This window comes from Nicotiana tabacum, chromosome 9 (assembly GCF_000715075.1).
Source record: "Nicotiana tabacum cultivar K326 chromosome 9, ASM71507v2, whole genome shotgun sequence".
Taxonomy (NCBI): domain Eukaryota; kingdom Viridiplantae; phylum Streptophyta; class Magnoliopsida; order Solanales; family Solanaceae; genus Nicotiana; species Nicotiana tabacum.
Genome location: NC_134088.1, coordinates 1,228,946 through 1,253,438, shown reverse-complemented (window position 1 = coordinate 1,253,438; position 24,493 = coordinate 1,228,946). Strand labels below are relative to the sequence as shown.

Here is a 24,493-nt window from a genome sequence, read left to right as displayed (position 1 = left end):
TTTTTACAGCATCCTTAGTGAAATTTCTGATTTCGGCACTGTTCTTATGAATCGATTGTCTTTAACAAGGAGCATAAATTTACATGCTAAAATTTACTAAGCTTCAAAAAATATTAAATGTAAACTCTTAATTTCAAAAATGCTATGATTTTAGCCTAAGAACGTTAAAGGTCGAACTTATTAAGTTTAAATCTTAGATCCACCTTTGCATATGCATATGATCCACACAGATATGTGATTTTTTTTTTATAACCCAGAAATCCTCGAGAACAAGTGACACAAGCTTTAAAACCAGAGGCGGACTCAGGATTTGAAGGTCACAAATGCACTTTTGATTTAACTAAAATCTGCTTTGCGTATAGGGTGTCCACTACTAATATATCACTATTTTCTAATGACATATACATGGGTACAATAGAATTTTTGCCGAACTTTACTGGTGTCAGTGACCCCTCTACCTATAACTTAGGACCGCCTCTATTCAAAACTCTGTGGATCTCCACTTAATTTGTCACGACCCAAATCAGAGGGCCGCGACGGGCACCCGGTGCTTTACTCAACCGAGTACCAACGTAACATATCTTTCTTATCATACTATCGTGAGTAAATGAGCCAGAAAACCCGTTATGAGATAACAAGAATAAAACATAAGGGAATACTCAACATATGAAGACCCAAAATGATATACAAACTTATATATGTGACATACGGGCCTATAAGGCCGACATGACCATTTGTAAACTCAAAACATAGGCCGACAAGGCCATATAAGTATCCCTACACCTGACATCTGTCTACAAGCCTCTAAGAGTACATAAAATCATAAAGGTCGGGACAGGGCCCCTCCATACTAATCAATACATATCCAAAGCATACTGACCAAATAGGCAACTCCGGAGCAAGTGGAGTGCACCAACACCTTCGCTGAGCTGATAGCCTACTAGGAGGACTGTCAACCTATCAATTGGGACCTGCGGGTATGAAACGCATCGTCCCTAAGCAAAAGGGACGTCAGTACGAATAAAGTACCAAGTATGTAAAGCAGGAAAGCATAAACAAGAACAGTAATGTAAAGAGAGATAGAGGAGATACAACCTGTAACATCTGAGTGCCTCTGGTGGCTACTGACATAATATGCATAATACATATATATACATGAACTTTTTAAAAACATTCACCTCTGTGGGCATCATCATCATCATATCGTACCCGGCCTCATAGAGGACTCGGTAAAAATGTACCCGGCCATCATAAGGCTCGGTAGAATCGTACCCGGCCACGTGGAGCTCGGTAAACCCAACTGATCAGTGGTTGCACAATAGGTGCCATACTCGACCGACTATAGCGCGGCTCGGTAAAGTAAAATAGATACATATATATAATACATGCTCGACTCATGTAATCATGTTCTAAACCTTTCGGAGTGACGTAAGGTTGTTGCACCTTCGATTAGCATTATGGACATCATACCATAAATATGAACTTCACAAGGACTCAAGGATTATACATACTTTCTTAGAATAACTTTGTACGGAAAGAACAACATGGACAACATTAGTTGCTAGGAGTAGATTCATTATGAAATAGCGTATCGTTTATGTTCATTTCATTTTAGATCATGCCAAAAGAAAAAAGAAAGTGCCTTAACATACCTGAGTAGGGAAAAATCCGTATGATGTTCTTGCAGATAGTTATTCAGTTATGCGTGGGTGTAGTTTTAGGAGTCCAATGATCTACTATCCCATATTTGGTAAAAATAACAGCTTTCTATAGTCTTCTTTACCATCATTAAATCTCCAGATCCATTTGATAAGTATACTACCAAACTTCTATTTGAAACTTGAGATTCTTCACTCCCATGCCACCACTTTCTTTATTAATCACCACATGTTGCCATTGGCAGATGCTTCATTCTCCTTTCACAAAGACATGCCGAACCAGAATATTCCACAGAAATAATTATACAGATTGGGAAGCCAAAGGAATTACTTGAGAACTTGACCTCCAACCATTAACAATCTCCTCTAGACATGGACCAACCAATGAATCGAGAGAGAGGGAGAGGATTCAGCCGTATATATAATATGACAAGTTTCCTCATATGCCTAATCTTATTCTATTTGGCTGAGCAGCTATAGTTGTTTGACTTCGATTTCTTATTGGCTAGGAGTTGGTTTACTTCAATGACACAGAAGTGCGTAGAGTAAATAGTCAGCTTTGAGATGGTACATGTAAATAGCACCAAAATAACAAGTATACAAGATCAACCTTCCTGTTCATAGGATAACCTTTATTTACAATATAAGATATGCTATTCAAGGATTTTTAACAGAAACGGCTTCGACAAGCAGAATTCAAAAGGAAGCGTAAGAAAGAGATAATCTTCACCATTTAATAATTAAAGGAAAAGTATCCATCCAACACATTGTCTCTCCACCTAATTAAAAATAAGTAAGAGTCATATCTCTTACGAGGTCCAACCGAGAGGTTGTGAGTTCGAGTCTCTCCAAGAGCAAGGTGGGAAGTTCTTGGAGGGAAGGATGCCGGGGGTCTATTTGGAAACAGTCTATCTACCCTAGGGTAGGGGTAAGGTCTGCGTACACACTACCCTCCCCAGACACCACTAAGTGGGATTATACTGGGTTGTTGTTGTTGTTGTTGTTGTCATATCTCTTAGGAAGTGTCTTGCTTCCACCTAGGGGTGAGGGTTTAAATCTTTATTCACTAATTTATTAATTAGGTAATATCCGGCTACTCGGTAATTAATCATTTACCTACATAATTAAAAAATATTTCAAATTACTTAAAATATTATTCACTTTTAATATACTTTATACACCTTACTGTAATATACATTACTATCGTGGTCATGTGGTACCATATAAAATTAATACATATATTATTACTTTCTTAAAATATCCATGTAAAAATACATATATATTCTCAACTTCTAATTTTTCTAATCTCATATAAAGAGTACAAATTTTCGTACACTTAATTCTAAAAATGGTAAAAATTAGAATTTCACATTTAACGTCTTCATCACAGAAGAAATTAGAGCCAACTAAAATTTATCATCAATACTGACATCATCATTTAGCATAAAGCAGTACGGTTGGCAATCAACTCTTTGAAACTTTTGTTTCAAATAATTCTGGTGTTGCAAATGTTTTTAAAATCATTTGCTTCATGTAAAGACTGTCATTTTATTTTAGCTTTTGGGTTTTATGTAATACTATTTTTTTGCTTTTAAAATGCTAGTGGCGACAAACGTTATTATTTCCTTTCTAAATTAATGTTGCAAAATGGTGGGTCACAAAACTTAGTAGATATTGCACTACTTCTCACCACACATATGTTGAGAAAATGAAAACAAGACTTGGAAAGTTTTTGGACTGATTAGAGGAATAATTTGTCATATCCGAAAATAGTAATAATGGTAACTATTCAAAATTATACTTATAAAACTTTTACTAAAATATTCCACATAAAAAAAATATCACACTAACATAATATCTAACGATATCAAGGTTGTAAACTTATAGGGTCTTATAAAAATAATAATGTCTTTAACCCTCTAGAATCTCCTAATAGATATAATCCCTTTGAACTCATGTGGATTTACTACGGCACATCTTAATGCTAAGGTACGGGATATAACATAATTAAATACCATGAGTTCCACTTGTGACATGCGTCTAACTCACACGTATATTCTAAGCCTTAGGTTGATAAGTATTCACGTTAAAATGTAACTTAATCATGCTAAAGTAGTATATCATAATACAACAGCAAATTGTTTCTTAGGAGAACCATTTGTAAATATCAGGCTTGTGTCTGCAGCACGATCCAAACCCATGATGCGTAACTAACCCACATATCAAACGCCACACTCGACCAAATTTTTGATTTATATATGAAGTAATTTTTGATTTATGTATACAATTTTATTTAATAAAGTGTGTTCAACTGATCACCTTTGTTGTATATATATTATATTAATTTCTATGACTATGAGAGACAAACACATGACAAGGACTTAATAGTTGAACTATTCCATTAATTAATTATTAGTTCAATAGTTTAACTATATATTCCATAAGTTACTATCAAACACTATCACAAGACAAAGACTTATGCTCTTTAAATTTGTTTTATTCATTAATAAAATTGAATTATTTATCTATAGCAAATGGCAAAAGCCTGCCCCTAGCAGTTCTTTTAAACTCCATTGTTTTGTCATCAATCCCATGACGAGGATAGCCATTTTTTTTTCTTTGTTTTTATTGTTGTTTGTGGTTTTTGTCTCTTTATGGATGAAAGAGATACCTTGTCACATAAATAGATTCCCGTTCAATTATAAGGAGATGAAAATATAATTATATAATTTCATTTCTGGTTGTGAAGTTGTATTAGTATTATTTTTGTATTTTTTATTTCTGAATTTTTATTATTATACGTTGTGTCTTTATTATTTCTTGTTGTCATTATTGTTGGTTGCTTCCATTTCACTTTCTCTTGAGCCGAGGATCTATCAGAAATGACCTCTCTACCTTTACAAGGTAAGGACAAGGTCTGCGTACACATTACTCTCTTCAGATCCCACTTGTGGGGTTACACTGAATTTTTATTTGTTGTTGTTGTACAACCAGCCGAGGGTCTCCTAGAAACAGTCTCTCTACCCTTCGGGATAGGGGTAAGGTCTGCGTACATATTACCCTCCCCAGACCCCACTTGTGAAATTATACTGGATCGTCGTTGTTGTTGTACAACCAGAAATTTCTATATATATAATATAGTAGAGCATCTTATTCTGCTAGGATTTAACTTATATCCACAGGCAGTACAATAAAATTTTTACACTAGTAATGCAATTTAACATGTTACAAAATGTTACTTTCCTTATTTTTTTTAGGTTACTAATTTCACATGATAAATTTATCTGCAATTATCTTTCTAGTTACCTGAAAGTGTAAAAAATCTTATACTGTCAGTCAGGGACGGAGGCACAAGCTGACCTACTTGTTCGGCCGAAACCAGTAACTTTTACTTAAATAATATATTTAGCATTTTGAATTCATAAAATATGTATAAATACTAAATCTAGAATTCAGTCATTAACACGTGAAATCACGGTCCAAATATTCAGAACCCATAAAGTTAAAATCCTGGTTCCGCCTCCGCTGTCAGTATATAACCAAGAACCAAGCTACATTCTTCTCATACAATATCAAGAAAAAAATGAAGATTGAAAAGCTTTGTGAAGAACATATCAAGCCATCTTCTCCAACTCCACTTAAACATAGAAACCACAAAATCTCTTTTATAGATGAAATAATTCCTCATTCATCTATTCCACTAATTCTTTTCTACAACAAGAATGAAACAATCCCACAATCAGAAATATGTAGCCATTTAAAAACTTCACTTTCACAAATTTTAACTCAATTTTACCCTTTGGCTGGTAGAATGAGTTCTCAATATTCAATTGATTGCAATGATCAAGGTGTTTATTATGCAGAAGTTCAAGTGAATGTTTCACTTTTAGACATTATCAAGAATCCAAAATCCAATGAATTAGTCCAACTCACACCTTATAATTCAGATGGAACAATATCAAATTTTCAAGAACTTTTAGCCATTCAAGTTAACTTATTTACATGTGGTGGAATTGCTATTAGTATAAGTATTTCACATAAAATTGGTGATGCTTCTAGTCTTTGTACATTTATCAAGAATTGGTGCAATACAAGTGAAGAATTAAGAAGCAACAAAAAGGTAATAAATGACTCTATTTTCATATCTTTATCATCATTTTTTCCACCTAGAGAAATAGTTCATAATTCCATGTCAAGTGAAAAATGTGTAGCAATTCAACCTGTAGTTGAAAAATTAGTTGTAAAAAGATTCATTTTTACTGCTTCAAATATAGTAAAAATGAAGACTAAGGTAATTAATTCAGGTTATAATAAGGAACGTGTAACGCGCGTTGAAGTAATTACAGCTTTATTATGGAAATGTTTTATGGCTGCAAAAGGGTGTAATTCTATTGCAATTTTGCCAGTAAATATAAGGAAGAAAATAGTTCCACCCTTGCCTGAAAATTCATTTGGAAATTTTTTCTTAGTATCAAGTGCTATAGGAAATGTTGAAAATGAATGGTTTTCTTTAGTAGGAAAAATAAAGAATGTAATTGAGAGAATTGATGGTAATTACACGGAGAAAATTCGTGGAGAAAATGGTTTTGAGTTTGTTAAGAGTAATTTTAATCAGGTTGGAGAATTATTAAGTCAAGGGGATGATATTAAGGTGTTAAGAATTGGAAGTTGGTGTAATTTTCCAATTAATGGAGTAAATTTTGGATGGGGTGAGTCTATTTTGGCTATTGTTGCAATTCTTGGAATTAAAGATCATATTGTTCTTTTGGATTCTTTAAAATATTCTGGTGGAATTGAAGCTTGGGTTGTTATGTCTGATCAAGAAATGGAATTGTTTGAACAAGACAAAGAGCTTCAAGATTTTACTTCATTAGATGTAAGTTTATTATAAGCATGAAGGGGAGCCTTGGCGCAATGGTAAGTTGTCACGGGTTCGAGCCGTGAAATCAGTCACTAATGACTGCATTAGAGTTGGCCGTTTACATCACCCCTCCAGAGTTGGCCGGAATACTTCGTGCACCGGACTGCCTTTTATTATAAGCATTTCTTGATGTGTTACATGATATGTAATTTCTCTATTGGAGTGGATTTTTACAAATAAAATGTAAGATGCTGTATTGTTGATTGGTGATTATTCACATTTTAGATCAAAAGTATTTGTCCATTGCTTGTTATTCACAGGTTCAATAAGGTGATAGAATATAAGTACAAGTTATATGTGATGCATATTCGAATTAGTCGGACTAATGTATTTTGAATATTAGATAATTATTTAAAAATAATATAAATTCTATATACTAACGGATCGATAAGTTTTAAGTGGTAACTTGGTATCTGACTTGTTATCACAAGTTAAACTATATTGATGATATAAAAAATCTTTTCGCTATCAGTATATATAACTTAAATCCATGGTATATTTGACTGTTCAGTTTATGACCCAAATCGATTTGTTCATCTATTTTATTTTATTTTTTGCTTTTTCTCCAAAATGGGGAGTGAGTAAATTCCTTGTTTTTATTATTCTAATTTTTGTTGAGTGGAAGAATATAAATATTCTTATTCTTAGTGGTAAATAAGCTGGACTATCTAATATAAACAGAATAATGTAAGGAGGGAGGACACTCTAGATTTGTCATTTTGCTCAAGGGGATTAGAGAATTAATATGGTTGGTTTATTATTGTTTTTCTGGTTGGTGTGGATGTATATTTAAGTACAAAAATGTCAAATTTGTTGTTTGCAACACAATTTTTTTTTTTTATTTTAAAAAAGGCAACCCGATGCACAAAGCATTCAACATTCATACAAGGTCCGAGGAAGGATTGCACCTATAGGGAGTATGATGTAAATAACCTACCCTAGTACAAACATTAGTGGTGGCTTTCATGACGCGACCCTCGTGCTTATAGGTCACATTGAGACAATTACCGTTGCTCTAAGGCTCCCCTTCGAAATTACAATTCGAAATTTATCTTTCGTTACAATGTTTATTTTATTTATTTATTTATTTTTGGTTAAAAGGGATATTTATATATAGCTAGCTGGCAAAAGACGTTATACAAATGAGTCATTGTTTGGGTACTGTAGTACCCGTACTGCAGAAATGTTTTGTAGAATTATTTCTATATTACAACCTACAAAAAATCTAACCGAATCAGTTACTAGGTTGTCTGTCCAAAATACATCATTGGCAAACATTGGAGGAACTGGTAGTATACTAGATCTGTTCAAAAAAACTGCCTTTGTTGCTTCCTTAGCCAAAGCATCTGCCGCCCTATTCTGCTCCCGGTAAGTGTGCTTCACCACGACCCTATCCATCCTGCATATTAAGGACATGCATTCACAAATTATAGGATCATAAGTGAGGTTACCTGTCACTAGCATTTGTATAATTTCAGCTGAATCAATATTAATTTCAAGGGGAACCAAGTTATTTTATTCCGCAAGTTGAAGTCCTTTTAGGAGGGCCTTCAATTCTGCTATAGTGTTGGTTGTATGGGGGATATTCTCAGTAAACCCCATTATCCAATCTTTATTTGGTTTCTGAAAACTCCTCCTACTCCTCCTATTCCTGAATTCTCCTTGGCTGGTCCATCTGTGTTCAGCTTGTAGAATCCTCTTCTTGGTGGCTTCCATTTGGTTGTGATTTGATGAGTTATTTTGGTGGAACCATTTTTCGTCCACATAAGGTATTCAGTGGCTTTGGAGATGGTGTTGGAAAAGTTGATACGCTCCTTTTTGTTGTCAAAGAGGTTGTTATTTCTGGTTAACCAAATGTGCCAGAAACAGAATAAGTGTTTATTCTTATCAAAATAAAAGATTGTTTACTATATGAGAGTTATTTTAATCCATGTATTAAAAATTCTTATATTCTTATTTTACATATATTCCTTATTAAATAATATATACATCCTTTTGTAATTTATGCAAGTATAAGTAGAAGAATAAATCACGAAAGACCATGATGGAGCGATAAATACATTTTCATCAACCAGAGGCCTCGGATTTTAGTCCTAGTATAAATTCACCTTTGTAGGCCATTTACCTCCCAAACCGTGACTTTTCTGTGCAAATCTAGATTAGCGATCCTTAAATGAATATTGAACACCGAGTGAAAATACCAAAAAAAAAAAAAAAAGGTAAAAGGGATAAGGACCAACCAATGCATTAATGGCACTAGGTTTTATGTGAAGATTATGTCACCTCAAAGTATATACGTATGTTTGTTTTAGTAAATGCATTCATATCTTAGGCTAATTGAGTCAATTATGTTACCTGAATCTATTAATTGCATACCTAAACTATCAAAAAAAGGAAATAAAACTTTTTTGTTACTTAGTTTGTCATCTGTACTCGAGAGTTTTGATCTCTTTCTATAACTATAGCATGCCAGAAACTGAAAGCTGAAGTGGTTAGACCTATACCCCGAATTTGACCTCGAACTATAGACTAAAGTGAAGATTACATATCACTTAACGATAGTTAAATGATAGAAGTCTATACACACGATGCATGCCTTGAGTTAATTGATTTGGTAGAATCACCAAGTGAAACCTTAGAGCAACAGTAAAATTGTCTCCTTATGACCTATAGGACGTGGGTCCTGCGCGAAGTTGCGCCTTAGCGCATCCGTTTTCTGGCTCGTTAGTGCTGTTTTTTGAATTTTGAAAGAAGGGGCGGAGCTTGAAGAAGCGAAACGAGCCTAGAGTAGCAGCTCATTACATTTTTTCAGGCTCCTTTGATATGTTACTAGTTAAGCGCTAGCGCCCCTTTAGAGTAAGTCTTTTTTGTTATCGATGAAATGAACTGTGGAAACAACCATTAATGTTTGCATTAGAGTAGGTTATCTACATCACATCCCTTGAGGTGCCGCTCTTCCTCGGACCCTACGTGAATTAAGGGTGTCTAACGGGTGGGCCAGGCCTTGCTAGGTAGGGAAAAATTGAAACCGTCCGAGTTTCGAACCGGGCTGGTTACGGGTTAGGGGTTACTGTTCTTAACGGGTTCGGGTTCATCTAGATAAAAATTGAACCGTAAGGGTTACGGGTACAAGGGGCCAAGCCGGGTTAGTGTTTTTTTTTTTTTGTATTTTGTATAACTATTATAATTTATATTAATATAAAGTAAAAATATAAAGAATACAATGAAGATGGAAAAAAAATTACACTTATAAATTGCAAGTGCTACATTTATTTCAAAATTCAAACTTACAAATTGAAAGGTTTACATTTAACAAGTAAATTAACGAAAAACGAGTAAATTCAAAGGTTTTGCATTGCCTTAGACTCTAAAACCTTAAAAAAAATTTATTAAAAACTAGCCTTTAAACCGGTCCGGGCCGGTTAACCAGTTCTACAGGGATTTTGGTTGACTGGTCCGGTTGATTGGATGAATTAAAGTGAACGAACCAACCCCAGTAACCCGGCCCCCTAAGTACCGGATCGGGCGGGTTTCAACCGGTCTGGGGCGGGGCCGGGTCAACCCGTCCCGTTTAACACCTCTAGCGTGAATGCAAGATGCTTTGTGTACCAGACTGCACTTTTTTTTAAAGAATCACCGAGTGCGTAGCACTTCAAAAAGGGAAAATGAATAAAAAAAAAATTCTTTTGCAGTTAAAAAGAGGCATTTAATTTGGTCTCCCTTCAAGAAACCTTGAGAAGTATAATAGAAAAGGTTTCACTGCTAATCAGAAAACCAAAAATGGAAAAGTCTCACCAGCCATTCTCCTCAAGATTCAACTACTAGCCAGCAATGTCAATGTCTTCTATTCATTCAAAACTCAGCCATAGATTTCAAATTCTCCCTAAACACTCAAAATGTTCAAACAAAAGAAAGTACCTTTCACAAGCAATCTTTATATATAGCACACAACATCAACAACGAAAACGCCTAACAACAACAAACTCCTCAATCCGGAGCATATTTTATAGAAGGCATACAACATCAACAGCAAAAACGTCTCAATTCCAAGCAGTTTTCATATAAAGCGCACAACATCAACAACAACGAGAACACCTCAACCACAAGCAGTTTCAAGAATACTTTTGAAACTAAACAATGAGAGTTTGACTTCTTCGTAACAGAACAAATGGGATTTTCAAACATGATAGGGAAGTATCATCTTGTAAGAACGATTGGAGAAGGTACCTTTGCAAAGATTAAGCTCGCCATTAACACTATCAACGGCGAAAAAGTAGCTATCAAGATCATTGACAAACACATGATCAAGCAAAACAATCTCATATACCAAGTAAGTCAGGTTAACTCTTTACTTTTAAGTCTCTTTTCGGGGATCTCCTATCGTCTTAAGGAGTTGTTCAACAGGTTAAAAGAGAAATACGGGCAATGAAGCTCCTCAATCACCCCAACATAGTTCAAATACACGAAGTAAGAACATCGACATTAACATTACTTTCCTTGCATAGATAAGAATATGCTACCATTCGCTAGACGGGCTTACTTCTAATGTCTTTTCAAATGATAGGTAATAGGGACAAAGACGAAAATTTATATCGTCATGGAGTATGTACCAGGAGGGCCACTATCAGATCAGATGGTGAGATGCAAACAGCAGAACAAGTAGTAAAGATGGTAGGGAAGCAAAGTAATAATGTGTTTCTTTCCTTATTGCAGTCATACCTAACGAGATTAGAAGAAAAAGAGGCAAGAAAATACTTTCAACAGTTTATTGATGCTGTTGGTCATTGCCATAGCAAAGGGGTATATCACAGAGACCTAAAGGTATGAACACAAGAATGATATGACTCTATTCATTAGCTTCTTAACAAATGGAATGCAAAAAGATTGAGGCAGTTACTGTGTAATGCAGCCACAAAACTTGCTTTTGGATGGCAAGGGAAATATCAAAGTATCAGATTTCGGCCTCAGCACATTGGCAAAGGCATGAACACATAGCAAAATTTCTATTCAAGTTATACATGCAAATATTGATACTTGGTTAACTACTTAACTTCACAGGCGAGTTCATTGTTATCCACCACATGCGGATCACCAAGCTATGTATCACCAGAGGTAAAGATTAAAATACCTTTGTACTAACTCAACTCTGCACAGAAAAGAGCTAAAATTCACAGGCGAGTTCATAAACCTGCTTTTATTGTTACAGCTGCTCAGTCAAAAGGGCTATGAGGGAGAAGCTGCAGATATTTGGTCATGTGGGGTAATCCTTTTCGAGTTACTAGCTGGATATCTACCCTTTGATGATAGTAACTTGTCAAACTTATATAGAAAGGCATGCTTTATATATCTTTGCTTACATTTTTTTAAAAAATCCTTTATTTTTGCTTGCATAAAAGTTCATTCTATATTTAATAATCTGCTTGCTGTGAAGATCTATCGAGCTAAATGCATGTTTCCACGTTGGTTCACGGAAGACCAGAAAAAGCTAATTTCCAGGATACTAGACCCTAATCCAAAAACGGTAATCTTAATTCTTACTAGAACTGTGTCATAAAACTCCAAAAAGCCGAGATCGAAAATAATGATCACTTTCCTGTCAAGCAGAGGATAACAATAGCAGAAATTATTGAAGATGAATGGTTTCAAATGGAGCCAGTCGTGCGCGTAGAATCCAAACAGCACAATGGCAAGGATGATCGATATACAACATTCAATGTAATTAAGGTAAATCTGACTGAATGGAAAAGACAGAACTAGATTTAATTGGAACTGACTGCCTGTTTTAAAAGGAAACTGAAGGAGGATATGACGTGGACGAAAGACCGAATTTCATAAATGCCTTTAGGCTAATAGCAATGTCGCACGACCTAGATTTGTCGCGTCTCTTTGAAGAAGAGGTAAGTTGAAATCTAAGAATCGGCCATGTTTCCTATAAACCTCTTTACTTTCATGAACCTCATGATTTTCCCTCTATCTAGGACATGGAAAAGGAGAAGATAACACTTGGATCTAAGCACACAATCGATGAAACCATAGAGAAAATAAAGGCTGCTGCAGAACATGTGAGACTATCAGCTGAAAGAATAGACAAGTGCAAGGTAAAACCTCACTCTTTGTTTTTTCACTTTTAGCATGCAGCAATAACATTGCGGCTGATTCTCTATTTTATTTGTAGCTACAAATTCACCCTAGCAAGATGATTAAAGCTTCAAATTCATACATTGACCTAACAGCCCAGGTAAATTACTTAAATGTTGATTTTATGCGAAACAAAGTTACCAAAATATCCCAAATGTCTATTGATGTTATATTTGTCTTTTTGAATACTTTTGGTTTTTATTTTTTGGCCGTTCATGTCCAAGTTTAGGTAGTTGAGCTCGCACCAAACCATTGCGCCATAGAAATAACAAAGTCAGAAGGTGAACTGAGATTATACAAGCAGGTATATGTCCTTCAGAAAGATGAATAAAGTTGCGATTGACTCACAATTGCTTGTCATACTTATGTTATCTTGCTGACCAGTTCTGCAAAAGTTTATCAAGTATGCTAACAAAGGAGGAAAGATGCTTAAAAAAAACATGTAAAATGCAAAAGCTGGACGAAGACCAACAGGATTAGAACTATTCAAGTATGATCGGAGTTCGTTAACTTGACCGTAAAATGGTGCAGAAAGCTTAGCATGCAAGGAACACTCAAGTGCCTGAAGAGCATATTTACCGTAAAAAATATCACACAATTTCCCCGAGGATAACAAGTTTGGAAGTTCAAAATGGAAAGAAGAGCAGAGACTTGAGCTTCAGAGGTTATACACGGCTAGAAACTAGGAAGCAAACGTGTATCGTTTTTTCTTTTGGCTTGGCTCGGGGGGGTTCCTCCTAGAAAGTCCTGATGCTACACTAGAAAAGAGAATACTAATTGTAAGAAATGGTGCGCGAATCAATTTAATGCACAAAAAGGTATAAAACAAAAGGTGATGTACGAACAATGATGGATATACTAATGCAGTATGTTTATACCAATCAAAATAGTAAAAATAGCACATTATCTGACCTCAGGTTGCGACACATCAGCAAGAGTAAAGGATTAAAGGTTCATCTGAAAATATATACAGAAGGTGAAGTTCCCTAAATAGTTGCCCGAAGTAGACACAACAATAAGTAACAGCATGCCCATCCTCAAGTGGTCTTACAAAAGATGCGAGTAAGAGACTAAAGAATACGATAAATAGCACTATGTTCATGGAGAAAAAATAATTTGTGAATGCAGCGATTACCGCCACTTTGAACATTTCTTTCAATTTAACGTAAAAGACAAAATAAAGGAAGCACAAATGAAAGAAAATGACAAAACACATTGCAGAGTTTCTGATCAACTACAAATTCGTGAGGTTCTTGAAGATAACACTCACACATGATATACATGCAAGAAGAAACAATTTGGCAATGATGCTCGGATTCGTGGTTATGCATGTGATTAGGACTTGGAATGAAGTACCATAGGCGCTACCGATAAGCAAAAGGAGCTATCACCGAGACAGCCAATCCTCGATGAACAGACAACTAGAGAAGGAAGTTATCTATCATATGTTCAATCACATCTGCACCATCTGAATTTAGCCAATAGGTCTTCACCTAAATTAAAAACACAATAAATAAAATAAGCTCAATAGGACACTAGAAAGAAATACCCAAAAAACCAATAATACAAAATTCATATTTTAGTTGCTAAGGGGTGTTAACTGTTAACACCCAAAGATAGCACATACGAAGCACTTTGCATGGTTGACACGGCAGTTGTGCCGTAACCTCATATATCTAACCTTTTAGATTGCAAACAGACAAATTTGTATTGACTGCTGACATGTGTTTTGCACATAACACACAAAGAAAGGTGATGACCAAAAACTACTCCTGCTACCTTATTGCTGGTTATTGGATGAGGCAAGAGACAAGAGAATGCATGAGAAGATAATTGAAAAAAGAGGAAACTTTGAGCGGGGGCATACTGTTATAATTGCACAGCAGCCAACAGAACAAACAAGTATGAACTATCGTATTCTCACAACAAAAGTTCTTCGCTCCATATCCGTTGCCTAGAATGTAAATGAAGATTGAAAAACCAAAGAGAACAGTTTCCTTAATATATACCAAACTACCGTATCTCTGAACATTCATCCATTTGAATAACCAAAGAAAAAGCATAGCATTTACAGTTGAAGCTAACAGTTTTTAGCAAAAGACTTGAACAATCTACTAGACCCAAAACTTCAAAATATTTAAAAGTCAAACACATAAGTCTTAAGGAAAAAGAAATGTTACAATACACATGGCTTGACTAGAAAATACCAGCAAGAATAATGAACCTAATGCTTGCCTGGATAGTATTGTGCGCAACGTATCGTTGTCTGCTTTCGTGAAAGCTAACATCAATTCGTTCCCATGGTACTTGCGTAAGACCGTCAATCATCTCCTCTAGATGGGCCAAAGAAAAGCTCTATGAGAATCCCAAATGAAGCAAAAAGCCGATGCAGCAAATAATCACATAGAAGACTATTACCAAAAGAAGAAAAGGAAGGACAAAAGAGGAGCTGAAAACTGAATAAAATGTAACTGTCAATAAGATGTAAAATTAGTAATAAATGAGGTCCTCTTTCTAAAACCTCGGGGAGCAGCATGTCAAAAGAATGAATAGCTTTATGACGTAATCCTGCTATTAGTTACAGTAATCTGCCTGGAGAATAATAAAGGACTAGCTAGATCATATCACAAACAATCTTGACACAGCAGAAAGTGACCTCAATTTATCGAAATCTTTTATCAATCTAACAAGTGAAAGTTGCTAACATACCACTCGTCAAAATCCTGTAGATATCAGGATTTACTCCTAAAAGTTTTTCTTTTTGGGATGAAAATATTACCAAAGTAAAGGAAAACTCAAGCAACATCAAACAATTTCTCTGCCTGTGGGAACAGAAAGCATCACAGATATCCAATAAGAAAATAATAAATATCATAACCTTTATTACCAAAAAGGTGTGAGGCACATGTGTTAAACTAGAGGTAAAGTGAAAAATGCAGTAATGTCTGTTATTTTTTATTTATTATTATTTTACTTTCATTTTATTTCTTTTGAGTGGGGGCTGGGCACTCTACCAAATAGAGTAAGAGGGTTTACAAACCTTCTAAATCAATCATTTGCTTCTCATCCGGTGAAGATACTTTATGGTCAATATCCAGAGCAGTTTCTTGCTCAACATTTACGATATGTGGGTATTTCTGATCCTTTATTTGAAGGTTAGACTGGAGAAGAATGAAAAGAAATCCAGTTACATATATACAAGAAGAACAAATTAGTACTCTTAACAGATAATGCAGGTCAGTCAACGGAATACCAACCTTTGGAAGTTCATTCTGACGGCGGATTGACGATGTTCTCCATCCAACAACATCTTAGAGATGAGTTAAGGATAAAACCAATTCCAATTTTGGTAAATCCCATATAATCATATGGATATCCCAAACCATAAGAGTTTTTCACCAAAAACTAGCGGTTTTCATTCAGAAAATTTTGCAAACTTCGCCAGCTATATTTGTGTGCATAAAGCATATAAATTATAAGAAATATGAAAAGCTAATCGAACTCATAGGATACGGTCATAATTTGCGTTTGCATACGCCACTCGACGCTTAAAAGAGCGTAATGCTGACCTGCACGGAAAGCCAAAGATGATGTTACAACATAATGCATTTGCCACTTCCCTTTAATAGGGGAAAAAAAATTTAAAGTTGATACTGACATGAATTTGAGATCATCTGAATCATTGACCATCCTAAGGAGGAGGGGAGGCTTCCCATCATCTTTATCAGTCAGGAATAGGTGCTTTCCAGATCTCCCAACAATCCAGTGAGCAGTTTGAGATGCCCCTTTCTCCAGCAAAGGAAGACCGCAGAGAAGTGGCAGCTGGGCAAAACAGCGAAAAAAATTACAAAGAAAAGGACAACTACTTTGGTCTTTGAAGTAATCTAGGAAATAAATTTTAGTTAGAGATCGAAGTTAACAGACGTGTTGAGGTACACAAGCTTTAAGGGGCACGCGCACCATGAAAGCATGACTAAAGTAAAATACCTAACCATCAGCAGCTAAGTGTTTATCAGAACCAAGCATTATAAGCAATTATACTAGTATCATATTATCGGGGTAATATCATGATTAATTGTATATACATAAGAAGCTTTCAGTGATGCTTTGGTGTTCCCTTTACTCTTCCCTCCTCACGTCCTTATGTTTTGTCGCGTCCCACATTGGCTGAGGGAATGGGTTGTCATCTCCTTATACGGTCTTGGGAAATCCTCCCCTCATGAACTAGCTTTTGGGGTTGAATTAGGCCCAAGGACCGTATCTTTACATGGTATCAGAGCCAGACGCATTGATCCCTATTGTTGTTTTCTCAATATTGGGCCCATGTGTTATATTATCCACGTTGTAGTTGTCCAGTCTGGGCGTGTGGGGGAATGTCAAGTCCCATATTGATTGAGGGAATGGGTTGTGATAACCTTACACAATCTCAGGAAATCCTCCCCTCACGAGCAAGTCTTTTGGGGTTGAGTTAAGCCCAAGAGTCATATCTTCACATGTTTCATTTCTTCCCTCCAATAATTTGGTAACCATATAGACATCCATTTTCATTGTAACATGTCCATATAGAAACAGTCTACATCGACTATTAGGCATAGTACTAAATAAGCAGGCATTTTATCACATCATTGCCAAAGTGTGATGAAATATAAGCAAAGTTTTCCACACCATAGATGGGTGTGCTTAAAGAAGTTAGTCCCACCATAACGATACCGAATTGTGGTGTTAAGATAGTAAACTCACCTTATAAGACGGATTGGATAAAGAAACTAGTTCGAAAGAGACATATCTGGAGTAGTTGTAACATAGACTTATTGACAGGATGGAGCCAATAGAATAATGGAAACCTTAAGCAGGAGGAGTTGGTTGTCTACAAGAGACTAAGCAGATAAGAGAAAGTGATAGAGAGATTGGAAAATTAAGTTATAAATAATGATATTGTCGACTAGATAAAAATAGGAAGCGGTGTGAATCATTCTAGAACCAGGGTTTCAAGGAAAAAGTTTTAGAATTAAAGAAAATTGGTGATAAGGACTGACTCGTCAAGACTTGCATAGCGAAAGAAGATAACCAGCCAACATAGACTGGTGGTCCAGAATGCAAAGTTATAGAGCGGAGCGAAACAAGAGGAAAGTAGCATGCCAAACGAACACAAACCACATGGAGTAACATTTAAGGATAAGTTATTAAAGAATGACCACGAATTTAAAAGCTGATATATATATATATATATATATATATATATATATATATATCCAGCCTAAGAAAATAACAAATTTGCATTAAGTAACAAGTAAAGCTCTAGGTGTGTCTAAAGGCCAAGAACCTTGACAAGAACATTGGTTGTTGAGTAGGTCGAGCATATTCACTAGATGACTATCAAAGAAATGTGGATATTAATGAATGTATTGTCGTACCAATTAAAAAAAAAGAACATGCAGTCATACAAGATTGGGAATGATAACATCTAATAGATGGTGCAAATAGCACATACAAAGAATAAATGAGAGAACGTCACCAAACATGGTTTGGTCATGTTGTAAGTTAACCTCAATATGCATCGGTTCTACGTGCAATATTGAAATATTTGAATGTGCTAAAAGCAAACAAGATAAATTTCATATGGAGGAAATTTGTCTCAAAGTACCTTCAATCTCTTGGATCCCAGCAGACTTAAATAAGAACAGAAATGAATAGAAGCAAATCATCATATAGGTGACCAACTAGTAGGTACTAAGGATTTGTTATTGCTAGACTCACATTAGGTCCATTGTTTACCATGAATCTTGTTAGATTGGTTAGAGGCCTGTATGCCAATTTTAGGGACAAATGCAAGATTTAGAGAACCCCTAATTTGCATTGAAAGACAAATTATTCAGCATTGGAATGAAATAGGCACGATTAAAGCCGAAATGATACAGATAATTCATATAATCCACCCCAACTAGTTCAGGGATGAAGCACAGTTGACTGATTGACAAGAAGATGTTCAAGATAAAGACAGTATGTTCGCATATAAGGATGAAAGCAATTCCACCCCCTCTAACAAAACAAAAAAGAAAATAACCAGAAAAGACTCTGATCATCCTTCCTTAATGAAGCAGCAAACATGTTTCCTTAAGTGAAGCTTTTAATAGATGCCTATGCTCAAACTTGCCTAAGTAAACTGCACTTTTCAATATATTCAGCGTTTGAAGTGGAATGACCACAATGAAGTTCGTAATTCCAGATAGGGATAGCTAAGATTCAGAAAAAAAATCGACCTAAAGAAACTGTGAGATAATGAAACACCTGCTTATGCCCTCTTGAGCCCAAATGCGGAGTCGCAACTGTTATGAAGTTCACGGGTTCTAATCCAGCAACAGTTTCTTCCGAAAACTGATTGTGACATTGGTCAGACACATTCTCTTCCCTGACTAAGCACGAGCCATTAAGATCAACTACTTCTGTTTTTGATGGAGGTTCATACAGCCTCCCAACAGCATATCTTGCTACAAGGCCACCCAAGGAGTGAGAAACAAATGAGATCTTGCGCACCCCAGGCCACCGTTTGATCACATCCTCCACCTGCACTATAAAGCAGCAGGTTTTTTCCAAGCCTCAAATCACTTATTCTAATGGACTTACATTTGCTAAGAGACATTACATTCGGTAATAAAAGTATAAAAATCAGAAAGCCATTAGCGAAGTACCTCTTTTGCAAGTCTCTCACCCATCCGGTCAACACCATCAAAGGTCAACATAGAAGAATTGCACTCACTACCTGGCAAGTCACAAGGTGTTATCGTCAGTTCAAACAACTTTAGTTCCTCTCAATGGTTATGCTTGCCATCACAAGATACACAGAAAGGGGAAAAAAGGAAAATTTTGGACAGTATTATTAAAAGCACACTTGAGTTGTACATAAGCCTTAAATTTTGTTTCAATGAAGGATTTGAACCTTGCATCGCTTAGGCAGCAATTTATGTATTTCACTGTATCATAAATTTTCAATTACTTTGTCCATCCAGTTCTTGTTTATGATTATTACCTTTTTGCATTACATGAACATATTAATGTTTATTTTCCTCCACCTTCACCTTTCTTTATTAGAGCATGCGCTTTTGTCACACTTTGCTCTTAAACCCAGCAAATCATGACATCTTTATTTTAGTTGACAAACCAAGCTGTTGGGAGGTAAATTTCAAGCAACAAACTTGAAACAAAAGGTCTATAACTAAAGACGCCCGACAGAACAAACAAAATTTTTATATTTCTTACACCATTGAGGTAAAAAAAGGATGAAATGGTGACATTTCAGTATAAATTATATAGGTTTTACCTATTCTACCCATCACCCCAACCAGATGGAAAGACAATACAGATTATGTATAACAATGTTTCTACAGTAGATATCTAATATAGCAAGATATAAGCTATACGCATAAGCTACTAGTTTGTCACAACTCACAACCTAAAGTGACATAATCCGACTGTAACTTCTGGAAATCAAGTACAAAGGGCAAGAAAAACATCTGTCAGCCAACCAAACTTCCAACTTCACATCTATCTTGGAGACTGACGTCCAAAGTTCACTTCATTCACAAATACACTGACTGACGAACTCCCATATTATCCACACCGATGCCTAATCCAATTCATGAGATCACATGGATGAACTTCCCAAAAGTTTCTACAAACGTTCCATGTGCTATTCATCCGATACATCAATTAGTTACCAAGTTTCCTTAAGCTTTTTATGATGCCTCTTTTGATGCTTGAACCTCCTTATTGGTGGAGGAGGTCAACAATAAAGAACTTCAGGTCAAACTACTCAGCTGATTTACATGTCTGATTTCATCAAAAGGGTCCTTGCATAACCCCACTACCCCTTGTGTCGCTTCAGATGTTCATATCTTTGGTAAACTTTTAATATTCTTCGACTCCAAAACTCTCCTTCTATGTACTCCTTTGGATGGTTTAACGCGACTAGCAAACCACATCGTACTCAATCAATAATGGACACTCACCGTTCCATGCTTTTGTAACAATTTTTTACACTGAAGTAGCAAGCAGAGGTTCTGATTCTTAAGGCAACAACAAACTTACCATCCTGCTGCGGCCCAGTTGAAGATTCCTTTTTAATGACCGAGATATCCGTCTAAGACCAACCATTAGAACCAAGAACCTTCAAAACTCAGGGATAATGAGCCGCCCCTCTATCTTTCTCCACTTAAATACCAGACTTAATTTGCATGGTGCAGGGCTCGAACCTATGACCTAAGTCACAATTCCCTCAACCTTTGGAACTTGTACTAAGCCCAGAGGGCCGGTCCAGTTGAAGACATTTGACATAGCCCAAACCACATTGAAGATATTTGACAAGATCCAAATCAGAAAAGGGGAAAAAGGGAAAGGAAAATATTGTGAACTAGCCAACTCCGTTTATTGGCAGGATTAAATGCATAGAGAAAAATTAGTAACAGACAATCATGGATTGCAATCTGAAATTTGTTGGCCATCACTAAAGTTGAACTTACAGTGAACAACGATTTTATCAGGCAGTCTTTTGACAAATTGCTCGGCAGCATATCTCCAATCTGCAGAACTGCAAAGGCATCAGAAGTAAACTACTAAGAATTTTGGATAATAGGAATTAACTCAAAAAGAGGAGGCATGATCCACTTGATAACTACTGGAAAAAGCAGAAAGTATAAGACAAATGCAAAATGAAGCGCAACATTTTGAGAATACCACAAGTATGGACTTAATGAACTCTACAGATCAGTCCCACCTTCACAACGAGATTTTTGGTAGCACTCCAAAAGTAAGCTGACATTTTAAATTCTCGTCAGAAATGTTTCAGGTAGCTTCGTTGAAGCATATGCATAACTATTCTGATAAGATTTTCTTGGTTTGTAAAACTATACTAAAATTTCAGCACTCATAGAAAGGGCAAGACGACAAAGTGTCAACTAAAATCAACATTATCCCTTAACTTCTGATAAAAATGATGCTTTTTTATAAGTGTCTAAGTTAAAGTTATAACTGTAATTGGTCTTTTTTCTCCTCGTTTATTCCACTTTTCAATGCCATCTGAAATTTTTGCAGTTATGACATGGACCCTTTGTATGGAAGTCCAAAGATACAGTTGCTAAAGCTAAATGTCAACAATCATATTTCACATAATTAACTCTTTTCAAGCTTTAATGATACAGAAATATACCCCTCTTCCCTCCCTACTCCAACCCAAACAAAAAATTGAAAAGAAAATAGAACATCATTATTTCTGGGAGGCCAGCAACCTAAATGCAGATTAATTAGTTTCATATAGATGGGAAAATATCAATCTTTATTCCAACTAACCATCATGTCAGTAAAATCCTTAATAAAAACAGTAACCAATGATGCCAAAAGAAAAGAATCAAGAAAATCACATAATGTCAATATCAAATTTCCCAGGTCAATGAAGTAGGTTGAGAATCAGGAGGTATCGGGTTCAAATCTTAGCAGGCAAAAAAACTAGGTGATATCTTTCTATCTCTCCAAACCTTGGCGATACCTGTGCTGACGGGCGGTACCAGGTACCCCGTGGAATTAGTTGAGGTGCGGGCAAACTAGCCTGGACTATAAAAACACAAACAAACAAATTCCTAATAACAAACACATTGCACTACTAAATTAACAAGCACAAACGAAACAAAAGATGAAAAAATTCAATCTTTACATGAACCATCATTAATACAACAGTAACCGATAATGCCAAAATAAAATAATCGAGAAAATCACACAAGTCAATATAATTTTATTTATGATGATAGTATCGAGCCAGCTTACATGCACCTCGACTATTCCATTGGGTAGCTCCTACCAGTACATATATCAAGTAACTCTACCCACATGTATCAATATCATATTTACAAGTTAACAAATTCCTGTAACACACACATAGTATTATTACATTATTAAACACAAAGAATGAAATAAAAATCCAATCTTTTTACCTCCCAACAAGACCATTGACCATAATAACAAGATGTTCAGGCTGCAACTTTGCTTTAGCAGAAGCTGCATCAAACACATCTTCACCATCATTAACTGATTCAATTTCAACCTTCTGACCCTTTCTGGGACAATTCCTCAAACACCCTCTGCTCAATTTTCTCAACCACTCCATTTTTTCATAATCCACCCACAACAGCCTACAATTATTGCCACTGCCCTTATAAATGTCAAATCTTGATTTTGTCTTTGATCCAAAACTCAAAATTGAACCAGAAAATTGTGGGACTGAAGTTGTTATTGGGATCTTGGGCTTAAAGGGTTGCTCGATTTTGGTGATCATAAGTGAAGGATCAAGGGGGGAAAAATGAGCATCAAGAAAAAGTATCTTTTGATTAAAAGTAAGAAATTACGAGAATTTTGGTGATCATAAGTCAAGGCATAATTTTTTTCCTTTTTCTTTTTTGAGTGATTTTGGTTCGTGAAGGGGAGATGGAATAGGAGGGGTACTGAAGGTAAAGAAGGTAAAAGAGGAGGGGAAATTATGATAGTTGAAGAAACAAGGAGGGCCTTAATAGTGAAATATGATTTTCATTGGACTAATTTGTAAGGATTAAACTTTCACCGGTTTTTCCACCCGGCTATTACCTTTACTAGTTTTTTTCATTTGAACACCTTTACTTATTAAAATTAAATACTTTTGACATCGTCTATTCTCCATATGAACTGTCATGGGTTGCTTTCCAGACATGCGCCCATGACCCCTTGGTCGCGCCCCATGGCGACCTAGCAAGCCTCACAATGCCTAGCGCCATGGTCGGCCCCGTGGTCTTGGCTGCGCCAAGTGACAAGCGCGCATGCGCCTCTGTCGCCCCACCGATGCCTCTCGCCAGCGCCCAGTGGCTGGCCAATGACAACAGCGCCGCGTGCGCAGATCCTGATGCCTCGCCAGCGCTCAGCTGCAGGCCCATTCCAGCAGCCCCTCGCGCACAGACCCTGATGCCAAGCACCAGCGCCCAGCCTCAGGCCAACACAGCAAGTGTCGCGCGTGCCTACAGCACCGCGTGCGCAGACCCTGACCCGCAAGACAAAGTTGCTGCCATCGGACTTAGTTCTACATTGTAATAAACTAAGTCTTTTTCATTGTAATTATAGGCTAGTTTACATCATTTTCATTCAGTGTGCTTCTACAGCTTTATTAGGACTAGTCATGTAATTTTGGTTTATTTTTTTTAAGTATTATTAGGGGGGATCAAGTAATCAAACATTTTCAGCAATCAATTTTCTGTACTGGTGTCTCTCCCCCTCGACACCGCATCTTTTGTAATCAGCATTTCAGTCATCAATAAAATCATCATCATCATTCAAAACCCAATTCTCTCTCAGCTTCCGCAATTGCTCGTGACAATGGTTTTCCCGCACGACACTGACAATCTAGTCTAGCGTGCGGAGGGGACCTCATTGGCGGACAACAACCGTACTGACATCGGTTGCTTAGCCTTACGTTGCCCTTCCAAAGAACATCAGAAAGGTGTTGCGTAACAAGACTAATGTATATATCCACGTCATATAAATTTTGACACATCATCATCTTTTATTTTTTAAAAGGAAAGTTTCAAAATCATTCTTTTCCCAAGTTGGACCAGTGTACCGTTTTCAAAATAATAGCCAAAAAAAATATATTTGTTTGTATATTTTTGTATATATACACATTTTTGTATGTTATATACAAAAAAATATATGAATTTTATATATTTAAATAGTTTCGATCGCGGGCTAAAAGTGATCTTTTTCCTTC

The 24,493-nt window shown here is 36.1% G+C and overlaps 3 protein-coding genes and 1 long non-coding RNA gene across 7 annotated transcripts; 2 read left to right on the top strand and 2 right to left on the bottom strand.

Annotated features, from left to right (window-relative positions):
- Positions 1 to 630: 630 nt before the first annotated feature.
- LOC142164149 (uncharacterized) lies at positions 631 to 2,626 on the bottom strand. Its single transcript, XR_012694686.1, has 2 exons — positions 1,653 to 2,626; positions 631 to 995 (listed from the first exon to the last, which is right to left on the bottom strand). It is a non-coding gene; the product is annotated as an uncharacterized LOC142164149 (long non-coding RNA).
- Positions 2,627 to 5,241: 2,615 nt separating this feature from the next.
- Positions 5,242 to 6,549, top strand: LOC107822260 (salutaridinol 7-O-acetyltransferase-like). Its single transcript, NM_001326091.1, is given in 1 exon segment — positions 5,242 to 6,549. A coding segment is annotated over 1 exon segment (1,308 nt).
- A 3,341-nt stretch (positions 6,550 to 9,890) lies between these two features.
- Positions 9,891 to 13,575, top strand: LOC107822258 (CBL-interacting serine/threonine-protein kinase 21-like). 3 transcript variants are annotated; one of them, XM_016648783.2, is made up of 14 exons: positions 9,894 to 10,909; positions 10,984 to 11,046; positions 11,144 to 11,215; positions 11,293 to 11,400; positions 11,489 to 11,560; positions 11,638 to 11,691; positions 11,786 to 11,839; positions 12,011 to 12,100; positions 12,184 to 12,303; positions 12,369 to 12,476; positions 12,558 to 12,677; positions 12,755 to 12,817; positions 12,947 to 13,021; positions 13,102 to 13,574. In XM_016648783.2, the coding sequence occupies exons 1-14, from the start codon at positions 10,748 to 10,750 to the stop codon at positions 13,195 to 13,197; spliced, it is 1,257 nt and encodes a 418-aa protein (XP_016504269.1). In that variant the 5' UTR covers positions 9,894 to 10,747; the 3' UTR covers positions 13,198 to 13,574. The 3 variants fall into 3 exon arrangements, with proteins under 3 accessions (XP_075077449.1, XP_016504269.1, XP_016504268.1); XM_016648782.2 differs by having other exon boundaries at positions 9,895 to 10,909; positions 11,786 to 11,911; positions 13,102 to 13,573; XM_075221348.1 differs by having other exon boundaries at positions 9,891 to 10,909; positions 11,786 to 12,100; positions 13,102 to 13,575.
- A 257-nt stretch (positions 13,576 to 13,832) lies between these two features.
- On the bottom strand, positions 13,833 to 23,231 carry LOC107822259 (putative lipase C4A8.10). Of its 2 annotated transcripts, none has more exons than XM_016648785.2 (10): positions 22,698 to 23,231; positions 21,234 to 21,293; positions 19,407 to 19,477; positions 19,006 to 19,281; positions 16,376 to 16,539; positions 16,231 to 16,286; positions 15,975 to 16,027; positions 15,758 to 15,878; positions 14,953 to 15,050; positions 13,833 to 14,210 (listed from the first exon to the last, which is right to left on the bottom strand). In XM_016648785.2, exons 1-10 carry the CDS (start codon positions 22,786 to 22,788, stop codon positions 14,139 to 14,141), a joined length of 1,062 nt encoding a protein of 353 aa, XP_016504271.1. In that variant the 5' UTR covers positions 22,789 to 23,231; the 3' UTR covers positions 13,833 to 14,138. The 2 variants fall into 2 exon arrangements, with proteins under 2 accessions (XP_016504271.1, XP_016504270.1); XM_016648784.2 differs by having other exon boundaries at positions 21,234 to 21,301; positions 22,698 to 23,230.
- Positions 23,232 to 24,493: the final 1,262 nt, after the last annotated feature.